Raw genomic sequence first — 12,222 nt, 5'->3', positions numbered from 1 at the left:
TTGAAAAAGCAGCTGTTTGCAGGTATTTCTTGGACAGCAGTAGCTTCAGTAAATATTTCAGCCTTCTCTCTTTGTCCTGAAAGTCTGAGTGTCTTCTGTCTTGTGTGACCTGCTGAGCTACACTGGACAAAGGAGGGAAATATTTAGGGTTGTTTGACGTCCACAGAGGGAGGAGGAGGGGGGGGGGGGTGTGTGTGCAGAGAGCATGGTGGTCCAGCTCCTCTTGTCTCCTCACCTCGGCTGTGTGTACCGTCTGTCCTGTTGTCCTTTCACATCCACCACCAGGTAAATACACACTGTCACAGCACAAACAGGAGGAGGAGGAGGAGGAGGAAGATCCCAGACAGCCTCCACTCTGTGAGCCTGTGACTCCTATAAAACATGAAGAAAACACTGAACAAAAATCCCCTTCAAGCTGCAGACTGACTGATTAGTACATGTACAGGAGCAGTGAGACGACAGAGGAGGACAGAGGAGGACATGTTGGACGGGTAATGTGAGGGGAAGCAGAGATTTCACTGCAGTCATGACAGATGAAGCAGGTCGAGGGTTCAACACTTTATCTCAAAGACAAAAGGACAATTCATTAATCATGTGAAATGATTGAAAGCTCCAAATCAGCTACTCAAAGGACCTTTGGGTGAAACTGTTTTTTAATTTTCAAGGTCAAAAACAAGCTTTACATTTATAATCGTCAGGATTTTTCATGAGTTCAAACTGATGCTGTTTATGTTTTTGTCTTCTGTTTTTTATTTCACAGTAAGTTACTGACACGTCACAACAACATGAGAGGTTACAACACCAGTGAATGTGCTCACACTTCATTCAGAAACAGACAAGAGATTAAAGCTGTAAATGTTGCCTGTTTTAAATCTTCATATTTAATATTATCTGAGCTCTATAAATAAATGTAGGTCACATGTGTATGTTTATAGCCTGTATCTTAAGTGTTGCTCAGTTTCCATTATTGTCCTTTTTGAACAATTTAATAGTTAAATTACAGGATTTTTTTAGATTAAATTCCCTTCAAAACTTTACCCGAGTGTGATAAGAGGAGCTGTTGTTCTGATAAATAAGAACATGATTGTTGTGAGTGAATCTGTTGCTGTGGTGCAGCAGCTAAAATCCCTCCTGTAATATTCCTCCTCCTGCCACCTGAGCCGGGTATCAACCGTCCATACTTTAGTTTGATACTGTCGAGGATGGAAAAATGTCTTGTCATTTGATTTTGGACATCCAAGGAGTGAATGAGTAAATCTCATCAGTGTCAATGAGCCAATAAGCATGCAGCATGCTGGGCCCACGATCTACTAATGCTGGCGATTGGCTGTTTCAGCACATTGGACTGTGGAAAGAGACCAAGCTTAGAAATAAGAAATAAAATAAAACTAAAACTTGTTTTGAATGTGTACTGGTAATTTTCTTTTGGTTAAAATGGATTTTGATTTAAAAAATTGGTGTTGAAAAAAGTATCAATAAGAATCTGTATTAAAGTCAAGGTATCACTATCAGTACTGATATTGATTATACAATATACTTTATATTACTCCATTAGCCTACAAGTAAAAATCCTGCATTCAAAATCACTTCATTATCTAGTAAAGTATTAAAAGTAAAATATTCTGCAGTAAAATCTCCTCATATATTATATTGACATTGTTTGATTGTTAATACAGCGATGCTTCTGGAGCTGCTGCAGGTGGGCGGCACCGTTCTACAGGTAAAAGTACTCCGTTACTTCACTGAGTGTAAAAGTATTAAGTTATCTTGGTGACGTCACTTTAGACAGATAACGTCATTATTTACTATCACCGCGGGGCGGGGGTCTCGTGCAGAGGTGTTGACAATATTCAAATGAGACTGTGAGCTCGAGCGCGGACAGAGGAGACAGCTGATTGGTCGCTGGTTCCGCGGCAGACTCAGTCACTGAGCAGAGACCGTGTCCCGGTCACAGTGAAGCTGCCCAGGTATGAGCCACCAGCCCCGGTTGTAAACAGCCAGGATACACCGGACCGATACCGGCCGCCAGCTGAGGACAGGTGGGGTTCACGTGTTTTGTTTTCCCGCCTCGTGTTGCAGCTGTTTGGATGAGTCTGGTCTGGAGCGTGCACGATGCTGAGCGCCTTTAAGATGGAGGGACACGAGCATCCGGACTGGAGCGGCAGCAGCTACTACGGAGAGACCGAGGTGTGTGCACTTTCCTGCGGGTTCATGTGAGCGGAAGCCCGCTGATTATAAACCTACACGAGTTTTAACTGTGATCTAGTACCGAACAGACCGGAAGTTCCTGCCTCTGATGAGAAGATGAAATTAACAAAAAACTTAACTCAATGTCCACTTACTGGATTTTTTTATAGGCCTTCTCGGTATTTCACTCACATTCCGAACCATTACAACATGGCTTCACACTTTAACCTACAATTTCACATACACTTGAATCTTTATTCTGTAATTAAAAATATATGATGCATTTCATTTTAACGACTTAACTTTCAACAAACTTCTCTTTCTGCCCTGAGTTCAAATTACAGCTCAGGTTTCTCTTCTATTTTATTTTCGTTCCCGTTTTGGAGCAAAAATCAGATATGATCAAACAAATCCAAACTGTTATTTCCATGAAAGCAAATCTTCAATTACATTTAAAAATGACAAAGTTAAAGAGTTTTTCAAAAAATGTATTTTTCTTAAGATAATTATTTTCATTTCTGTTGCAGAAATCCTGTGAAAAATAGCTGAAAATGTATTTGTGGAAACAAGTAAAACTCAAATTAAATTTCTGGTCTTTATGTTTGTAAGATTAAATAAAAGTGAAGAAAATGAAATGTAGGTCACACCAAGGCCAGACAGTGTGAAGTGACTGTCAACTAGAGAATCTTAAATAGTGTTTTACACTTAAAGAACACATGAACCAATCTGTCAGTATTTATCCTTTTTTAATCAAAGACCAATATCAGTGTTAACAGCCTCTCATTTGTTACTGATAATAATAATGATAATAATGATGATAATAATAATGATAATTTAACCAGATATTCAGTTCTCTTTTCTGTGCTTTCAGGGAATTTGTTCGTTTTCAGGAGAAGTTTTCTACAGTTTAAAACATGTTTTATGTCGAGTCGATCATTTAATGATCAACAGAGCGAGTTTTATCCCTGAAGGTGCAGAGACTTTTGAAACATCTCAAGCTGAAGTTTAATGAGTTTCATTTTATTTCTGTAGACTGAGTCACACACAGATTGGGCCTTGTGGCTTTAGAGTCCAAAGATTTATTTATTAGAACATCAGAGACATATAATCATGATAAAAAGAATAAGAGAAAACGATAAATAAAGGAATATGGAGTAAATTTATGTTACGGCATCTGAAATGAGGAAATATAATTGAATTAATGCCTGAATTTAACTCACTTCTGTCTGTGCTGGTGTTTGGATTGAAAGTATAAAATAACAGATGTGCACAAAGGAATTAAAATGTGGGTAAATAAATTTCAAACCAAGTGTATTATAGAAAAATTAAAAAGCATGATCACAGTGGCACAAGATGCAATTATTAGTCAATTAATCAATCATCAGAAAATCAACTATTTTGATAATTGATTAATAATTTAGGCCTAAATAATTAATCAAGCAATATTAAGACTATTACATAGTTCAATTGTCCGTGTCATAAATTAGATATAACTCCAAAAATAACACAAAGCACCTCAAAAAGATTGAGATAAGAAAAGAAAAAAGTTTAGATTAATACTTAGTGTTAGTGTTGGTTGATTGGCAGAAAATGTATCATTCATTTATTTAGATAAAAGATTATTGATAGACCCACTGCACTAATGCAAAAATATCATTTTTACGTGAAAACTACTTTTTTTTTTAAACAGGCTAAATGTTTGTTTTTGTTTGTTATTATTTGTTTGTTTGTCTGACTTCCTGTTGTTTATGTTCAAAGTGTCATTTATATGATTTGTTTTTATTTAAATAACATGAACAGACTTTTGATTGGTTAATTGGCAGTGATATCTTTACTATCATCCTGCATTAATTAACTGTTAATAACTTGCTCTCTGTGTTTCAGTGTTACACCGCAGCGGGAAACATGAACTCCATGAGCAGCTACATGAACGCGCCTGGCATGACCGGCCCCGCGCACATGAACCCGGCCGGGGTCTGTCACTCCGCGGTGCCCGGCGGGATGTCGCAGAACCCCGGGGTCGTGGTGCAGGCCGGGGCCGGGATGACGCCGGGCCTGGGCGCCGGGCTGCCCCCGAGCATGAGCTCCATCAGCCCGCCTCCGTACGGGACCATGCCGGTGATGAGCCCGGTGTACGGCCCGGCCTGCAGCATCAGATCCAGGGAGCCCAAACCGTACCGGCGCAGCTACACGCACGCCAAGCCGCCGTACTCCTACATCTCCCTGATCACCATGGCGATCCAGCAGTCCGGGAGCAAGATGCTGACGCTGAACGAGATCTACCAGTGGATCATGGACCTGTTCCCGTTCTACCGGCAGAACCAGCAGCGGTGGCAGAACTCCATCCGACACTCGCTCTCCTTCAACGACTGCTTCATCAAGGTGCCGCGCTCCCCGGACAAACCCGGGAAAGGCTCCTTCTGGGCGCTGCACCCGGACTCCGGGAACATGTTCGAGAACGGCTGCTACCTGCGGCGGCAGAAGCGCTTCAAGTGCGGGAAACAGCCCGGTGCCGGTGACAAGGAGGCGGGGGGGAAGCCCGGGTCTGAGGGCGGCTCGGTCACCAGCACCAGCTCCAGTTCAGACTCCCCGCACTCCCCCTCTTCCTCCTCCTCCTCCTCCTCCTCCTCCTCCTCCCCCCAGTCCTCAGAGGCAAAGGGACCCGGGGTCGACCTCAAACTGTTGCCCTCCAGCCCCGCGCACCCTCCGCACCTGTTCCCCCATCATCATCATCATCACCATCATCATCATCACCCGCTGCTGCTGCATGAGGCCGCTGCCCACCTGAAACCAGAGCACTACCCCCCTCCCCCTCCCCCTCCCCACCCCCACTACTCCTTCAACCACCCGTTCTCCATCAACAACCTCATGTCCGAGCCTCAGCACCACAAACTGGACCCGGTGCTCCAGTACGGAGGCTACGGCTACCCGGTGTCCGGGGCGGTGGTGGCGGCTAAAACCGGCCTGGATCCCGCTCACACCGACACCAACTACTACCACGGCGTCTACACCAGACCCATAATGAACTCCACATGAAATAAAAAGGACTTTTTGAAAAATAAATTCACTTCGATTTGTATTTTAATGCGAGAAAAACAGTTTTCCACAGTCCATCATTCATCTGTGTGTTTACATGTGCTACAGATAAAAACCTTTATATAAAAAACTCAATGTTTTATTGGTTTCATTCAATTTGTTCCACTTTCCACAAAGATTTATCCACCTGCTGTGTTTCTGAGGCAGTTTGACAATAAAAGTTTTGAAATTCATGACTTTTATTTTGAAAATAAAAGTTATGACGTGTCTGTAATACAACAATATCCTTTCATATTAAATAAAGGAATAAATATGTAAGAAAACATATGAATGCAATAAATTAAATAAAAAGAATAAACTACTTAAAAAGCAAAGCAAGTAAAACTTTTACTAAAGTAAAACTAGTTTAGTGTTCAGTAACATTTATGTTTACACGCCACATACAACTAGAAAAGCACTGATTGGACAGTGGAAACTAAATTAACTGTGGAGATCCAGTCTCTCTTTACAACATTAGCAGTAAACTGTGAAGTCACAGGAAAGTGTCAGCAGATAAACGAGAACGACAGACAGTGAAAATGTTTTAAATCACATTAACATGAGACTAATGGCGACACAGGACGTGTTTCAGGAGGATTCTGGTCTCAGAGAGTTTAAATATTTATTTATACAGGTTTATTCTTACTATGTTCACCATCTAAATTCAGCATGTTAGCATGCTAACATGAGCTAATTAGCTTTAAAACCAAACTGCAGCTGAGGCTGATGGGAATGTCTCATAAAGTGTTGGATAAATGAAACTTTTGGCCTTGTGGTGGCGCTAGAGGAAAGTTCAGAGATTCACCAAAGTTATAAGGATTCATTTTATTCAAGTCTGAATAAAATTTGAACCCAATCCATCTGATAGATGTTCAGCTGCTGATGCTGCAGGAAAAATCACTAACAAAAGTCATTAGGATTCATCCTCTGGGAACAACGAATGTCTGAACCAGATTTCAGTTTGCCACCAGCTACAGAGTCACGTGGTTGGAAGGAGTTTGAACATCACAGATTCATTGATAATTCAGAGATTATTTTCCTACTTTTTACTTTAAATATTTTAAATCATTGTCTCCAAACTTTGATCTGTGAAACTACAACATGATGAATGACGTCAGATTTTATATTAGAGACTCGCTCATACAGGTGAGTGTGACTCGTACACGAGGATTCACAGCTGTCGTGTCTGCAGGGTGGACAAATGTCATCCAGCAGTTTAAAGATCCACCATTTTAATAAATATTACTGCAGTTAATTGATTGATAGAAAATGATCAATTGTTTTTATAATCAAATATTTATTTCAGTCATTTTTCAAGCATCAGTGATGAACAAGGATTTGATGATTTTCTTTGTCAAAATAAAAGATGTCTGTTTGGAGAGTGTGAAAAATTATAATTATATTTCACTATTTTCTGTCATTTTATAAACAAAACAATTAATTGATTAATCAAGAAAATAAGCACCAGAATAATCGAAGATGAAAATCAGTTAGTTGTAGCTCTTTATATAAATAACAAATATGAGCAAAAAGCATCTACTATACTGGAAAAATAAAATTAACAAGAGAAAAACTAAACAGGAAAAATCATCATTAAAATCTTGTGATAAAGTGATTATTATTTATTAAGACACTTAAGACCAATAATCATTTTTCCCTTTTATGAAACATTTGAACTCGGACTGGATTATTAAATGATGGTAATTTACTCTTCAAATAAAATGTTTTGTTAATATTTGAAATCAAATATTTAAAGAACCTCTTAAAATATTTGATATGACAGAATTAAAAGATATTCCTGAGATTTATTTTGTATATTTAAAACAGATAACTAAATGTGGATTATGATATTTGATCATTTTGGGGAAACTGTAAATTAAATCTGTCATCAAACAGGAGGCGAACGCTCCAGCGAGCATCGACCCGTCCAGAACCACAGAGACAAACACACCGTCACTGTGGACGAGCTTTCATCTCTCTGACCTCGGCTTGTTCAAGAAGATGTTTAATCAAAATCATTTTCAGTTATAAAAAAGTGGAAACTGCGAGTTTAAGTTCGAGTGTTGGACAGATTTATTTCAGATTCAGTTGCAGAATGAATTTATTATTTAAGATGTTAGTACTAACTGAGGTTAGGAGACATACTACTAATAACAGAAGGTGCAGTGGTCGTCATCCACAATTCACTGTTTATGCAGCCTAGTGCCAGGATTATTATTATTATTATTATTATTATTATTATCATTTAGTAAATCATTTGTAATCCTTGTACGTTTTGTATAGAGCCATTAAAATCCAGGTTTTCTGACACAGTTGTGCACAAACACACACACAGCAGCTACAGTGTGTGTGTTTTATGAGACTGTGTGTTTGGTTTCTGTAGGAATCACAGTTTCACGGTTCAGGTCAGAGTTTTTTAAAGCACCACACCTCCGAGCCGCTCAGTCTGACTCTGATCATGAAACATTAACCCTTTACTGTTCTGAAACAGAGGCAACGGGCTGAGCATCTGATGGTGACGACGGTGTCGGACTAAAACTGCAGTGAAACGACTCTGATCAGGTTTTCACGAGCCGGCTGAGACGGCGTCCGCAGACAGGGCAGGTTATCCATTAACTTTACACACAGGATCAATGGGTTGTGTTCAAACACACACGGCATCCGCTCACGTTGAATATTAAACACCTCAGTTTCAGCTGGAGCTCATGTTTCTGAGTCTAACGCTATGCTAGCAGCTCTGCTCACAGTGACGATGCTAACATGCTAATGCTTAGCAGGTATGTTTACAGTGTTCACTATCTAGTTTAGCAGCTTAGCGTTTTAGCTAAAGCCTGATGAACTCTGGCAGAGGCAGATTCTGTCAGGAGAGGCCCCCATCACAGAGGCTCCCTGTGAGGTGTTCAGGGAACATCTTTAAATTCTAGCGTCTACCAATAGTCTGCATGTGAGGTGTTAAGGAGACATCTCTAAATTTTACGTCGGAAATAGTCTGTATGTGGAGGGGGGGTTATTCGATGGGCTTCTCTGCCTGGGCCCCCCCAGAGTCTCGGATCGGCACTGATTACAAACATGAATGTCTGTATAGAAATTAGTGACGATCCATCTAGTATTTGTTGAGCTATTTCAGCAGGACACACGTGTGTTATTCTACAGAGAAATAAAACTTAAAGGGAAAATTTATTCCTGAAATCTTAACTCTCATGAACAAAAGCACAGATATATACATATATATATATATATATATATATATATATGTGTATATGTATATATCTGTGCTGAGGTGTGAGGGCTGGTTTCATCAGCCTCGCCGCCGCCGAGCGTCTCCGTTTGCTCAAGAAAGCAATCAACACGTTATGAATAATAATGACCTTTCTGTGACCAAGAATAATGGGGAGGCTGCATGCCGAGCCGTTCGAGGTCAGGGCTTAGCCGGCGATGCTGTGTTTGGACAGGGAGCGTTTACCACACATACACACACACACATGCATACATATGAGGGATGTCCTCACTCCACACGCACAATTATTCCTACAGTCCTGTACAAACCCTCCAGGAACGACAAGCAGACTCGTGGTGTCAGATATGTGATTTCTAAAAAATGGATCATGAAAGATTACAGAGGCTCCAGTTGTTTTCAACTAATATTGGATGAATGTTGTTTTTAAACATCTCTCCTCTGGACACGCTTCATGTTGTGCTTTGGTTCAGACTGAAACATCAACAAATGTTGGATAAATAATGTGAAATATTGAGAGGCATAACATACACAATACACAAAACGACGCAGAGACGCAAAACATCCACAAAGATGCAAAACATCCACAAAGATACAAAACATCCACAAAGATGCAAAACATCCACAAAGATGCAAAACGACCACAAAGATGCAAAACAACCACAAAGATGCAAAACGACCACAAAGATGCAAAACAACCACAAAGATGCAAAACGACCACAAAGATGCAAAACGACCACAAAGATGCAAAACATCCACAAAGATGCAAAACGACCACAAAGATGCAAAACATCCGCAAAGAGACACAAAACAACCACAAAGATGCAGAACAACTATAAAAAGCTGTAACACAACCATAAAGATGCAACTGTGTCGCATGTAGTTGTTTTGCGTCTCTTTCACTCTGGGGATCCTACACATAATTTCCTGTGCTGTACCATAACTCTGCAACTGTACACTGTACTCACAAAATGCCTTTGCATTAAGCCACTATGCTTTGGCAGTTTTCACACATTAACAGTGAGCTGGGAGGAAAGACTTGGGACTTGTTCGGTGCCGTACGTAGAACTTAAAGTATGATTCTAACTTTTTCACTCCTGGTCTACGACATAGTCTGTGTTCCCGAGTTTGTTCATTTGATCAAATTGTGAGTCTCTCTTAGAGTCTCTCTGTTTGTCTCCTTGCCTCCTGGTTTCTCTCAGACCTCTGGTTCCTCTGCAGAGCTCGGCCGAGCCTCTCCTGCTGCCGACAGACCATGTGTGCGCTGAGTAAACCTCCACATCTCCCTCATATTTGCACTCGGCTTTATCGGGCCCTCGACTGGTTTCCGGAACAAACTCACCAGAAAAGAGAAAACACTGCAGTCAGACTGGTCTGGTCCATTCAAGGGTGGGGGACAGTTTTTATTTGGTTTATCTAAGGATGTGTCAGACAGACAGGCAGACATGACACCGTGCTGCTGCTGGAGGTCAAGGTGAGGTCATGTGATGATGGTTGTTCAGGTGGCAACTATGTTTATAATCAAACTGTTTTATCTGAAGTTTGAAAGTCCAAGATCAATTGAGCCCTTGTCTCCAGGAAGTGTTGTAGTAGTTGTTTGTCAGGTGTGTGTCAGGTGTGTGTCAGGTGTGTGTCGAGTGTGTGTCAGGTGTGTGTCAGAGTGTGTGTTAGAGTGTGTGTCAGAGTTTGTGTCAGGTTTGTGTCAGAGTGTGTGACAGAGTGTGTGTCAGGTGTGTGTCAGGTGTGTGTTAGGTGTGTGTCAGAGTGTGTGTCAGGTGTGTGTCAGGTGTGTAAGAGTGTGTGTCAGAGTGTGTGTCAGGTGTGTGACAGAGTGTGTGTCAGGTTTGTGTCAAAGTGTGTGTCAGACTGTGTGTCAGGTGTGTGTAAGGTGTGTATCAGAATGTGTGTCAGAGCGTGTGTCAGACTGTGTGTCAGGTGTGTGTCAGGTGTGTCAGGTGTGTGTCAGAGTGTGTGTCAGGTGTGTGTCGAGTGTGTGTCAGGTGTGTGTCAGAGTGTGTGTTAGAGTGTGTGTCAGGTGTGTGTCAGAGTGTGTGTCAGGTGTGTGTCAGGTGTGTGTCAGGTGTGTGTTAGGTGTGTGTCAGAGTGTGTGTCAGGTGTGTGTCAGAGTGTGTGTCAGAGTGTGTGTCAGGTGTGTGTCAGGTGTGTGTCAGAGTGTGTGTTAGAGTGTGTGTCAGGTGTGTGTCAGAGTGTATGTCAGGTGTGTGTCAGAGTGTGTGTCAGGTGTGTGTCAGAGTGTGTGTCAGGTGTGTGTCAGGTGTGTGTGTCAGGTGTATGTGTCAGAGTGTATTTCAGGTGTGTGTCAGAGTGTGTGTCAGGTGTGTGTCAGAGTGTGTGTCAGAGTGTGTGTCAGGTGTGTGTCAGAGTGTGTGTCAGGTGTGTGTGTCAGAGTGAGAGAGAAAGACTGGTTTAGAACAGAAAACGTTCACACTGACCTCAGACACTGAATCCTGGTCTCTGGTTTGACCGTTCGTCTGTTGTTGTTCGTATTTGCACAATCCGCCTCCCTGCGACTCTTCTGCTGTTAAAAAATTTGACACTTCATTTAGTCAAACAATTACATTGGTCATTGCGAATTTATTAAGAAGATAATTTATCACTATAAAATCAAACTTCCTGTTCCTGCTCTGTGGTGTGTGGTAACTAAACGCTGCTTCTCCATGTTCGGTTTATTTATCAGACCATTAGAGATTTATAGAATATTATCATTTTCACTTCTCTGGTTTCAGTTCATCTTTAACTCTGTATTGAGAGACTTTCAGACGATCACTGAACTTCAACATTAAACTTTGTGTAGTGCAGCATTAAAGAATTTCTCATCTTTGATCTGAGGAAGAAGTTTCCTGCTTTAATGTTGAAGAAATGAGAACACAGTGAATCTGAGGTCTCACAGAGGTGGGGCGTCTTTGAACCGCTGATACTTCAAAAAAAAAAAACGGGTCCATCTTAGATAAACAGCCATTTGCCATTCATGGACATGTACAATGACGCTTTCTTAAGGCGAAAAGAGCTTAAGAGTCAATCTGGGTGCCTTTCAGACCTCAAACCCGGCCACCCAGAGAGCTCGGGGTCTGGGGGTTTCTGGATGGGGATAAAAACTGGCGGGGCAACGGTCAACTACAGCTAAACGTCAGAGTTACTGGTCAAATCTTCAGTCTCCCCCATCTGAAGTGAGGAAACTCTCTAAATATTTCTCTTCCCTGAAGGTGAGCTGCGGCGCCACGTGCAGCGCTAAACTCGGCCAGCCGCCTCCACGCCAACCAGCCAAATAAAACAAGTCACCAGCGGGTCACCTGACGGTACAGTTCTACAGAGAAAAGGCTTTAAATGACATGAAACCAGTTATATGTAGTGCTAGTGTCTAATAGCTGGCGTCACAGACCCGCCACAACAAAAAGGCGCCTGAGACGGCGCCTTGATTCATGGGAACGCCGTGGCTCTGCCTTTGTGGCTGCTCCTCCACTGAGCAAATACTCCAAACTGTTCATTCCCCGCCGGCCCTTTCTCTCCTCCGGCACATTGTTTGTGCCCTCGCATTTCATTCAGGATGGGGGGAAGATAGCTCTCAGAGCCACTGAGCAAACAGTGGAGAAAGGAGCCTGCCATCTTTACTCTGTTCCCAGGAGAACTTGCCTTTTTTTCATTTTTTTTTTATTTGAGCTCCAAGCTGTCGAGCTGAGCCGAGAGTTTTGATGTCAGAAAGCTGA

The 12,222-nt window shown here is 41.7% G+C and overlaps 1 protein-coding gene and 1 long non-coding RNA gene across 3 annotated transcripts in view; one reads left to right on the top strand and one right to left on the bottom strand.

Moving 5' to 3' along the window:
- Positions 1 to 238: 238 nt before the first annotated feature.
- The window catches only part of LOC130187222 (uncharacterized), a 30,742-nt gene continuing 18,758 nt past the window's right edge, over positions 239 to 12,222 (bottom strand). For both annotated transcript variants that reach the window (XR_008830413.1, XR_008830415.1), the window contains 2 exons: positions 10,951 to 11,036; positions 239 to 372 (listed from right to left, as the gene is read on the bottom strand). This is a non-coding gene — a long non-coding RNA (uncharacterized LOC130187222). The remainder of the gene's footprint in view (positions 373 to 10,950; positions 11,037 to 12,222) is intronic.
- Positions 1,897 to 5,433, top strand: LOC130187221 (hepatocyte nuclear factor 3-beta-like). The gene is made up of 2 exons (XM_056404644.1): positions 1,897 to 2,187; positions 4,072 to 5,433. Exons 1-2 carry the CDS (start codon positions 2,113 to 2,115, stop codon positions 5,221 to 5,223), a joined length of 1,227 nt encoding a protein of 408 aa, XP_056260619.1. The 5' UTR covers positions 1,897 to 2,112; the 3' UTR covers positions 5,224 to 5,433.

This window comes from Seriola aureovittata, chromosome 19 (assembly GCF_021018895.1).
Source record: "Seriola aureovittata isolate HTS-2021-v1 ecotype China chromosome 19, ASM2101889v1, whole genome shotgun sequence".
NCBI classification, from domain to species: Eukaryota; Metazoa; Chordata; class Actinopteri; order Carangiformes; family Carangidae; genus Seriola; species Seriola aureovittata.
This window is presented reverse-complemented; position numbering and strand designations above follow the sequence as displayed.

What these genes read in the sequence shown, in the direction of transcription:
- LOC130187221 (XM_056404644.1), top strand. Translation starts at nt 2,113, where the DNA reads ATGCTGAGCGCCTTTAAGATGGAGGGACACGAGCATCCGGACTGGAGC. An exon ending in GCTACTACGGAGAGACCGAG is followed by an intron (nt 2,188 to 4,071) that starts GTGTGTGCACTT and finishes TCTGTGTTTCAG; the next exon opens with TGTTACACCGCAGCGGGAAA.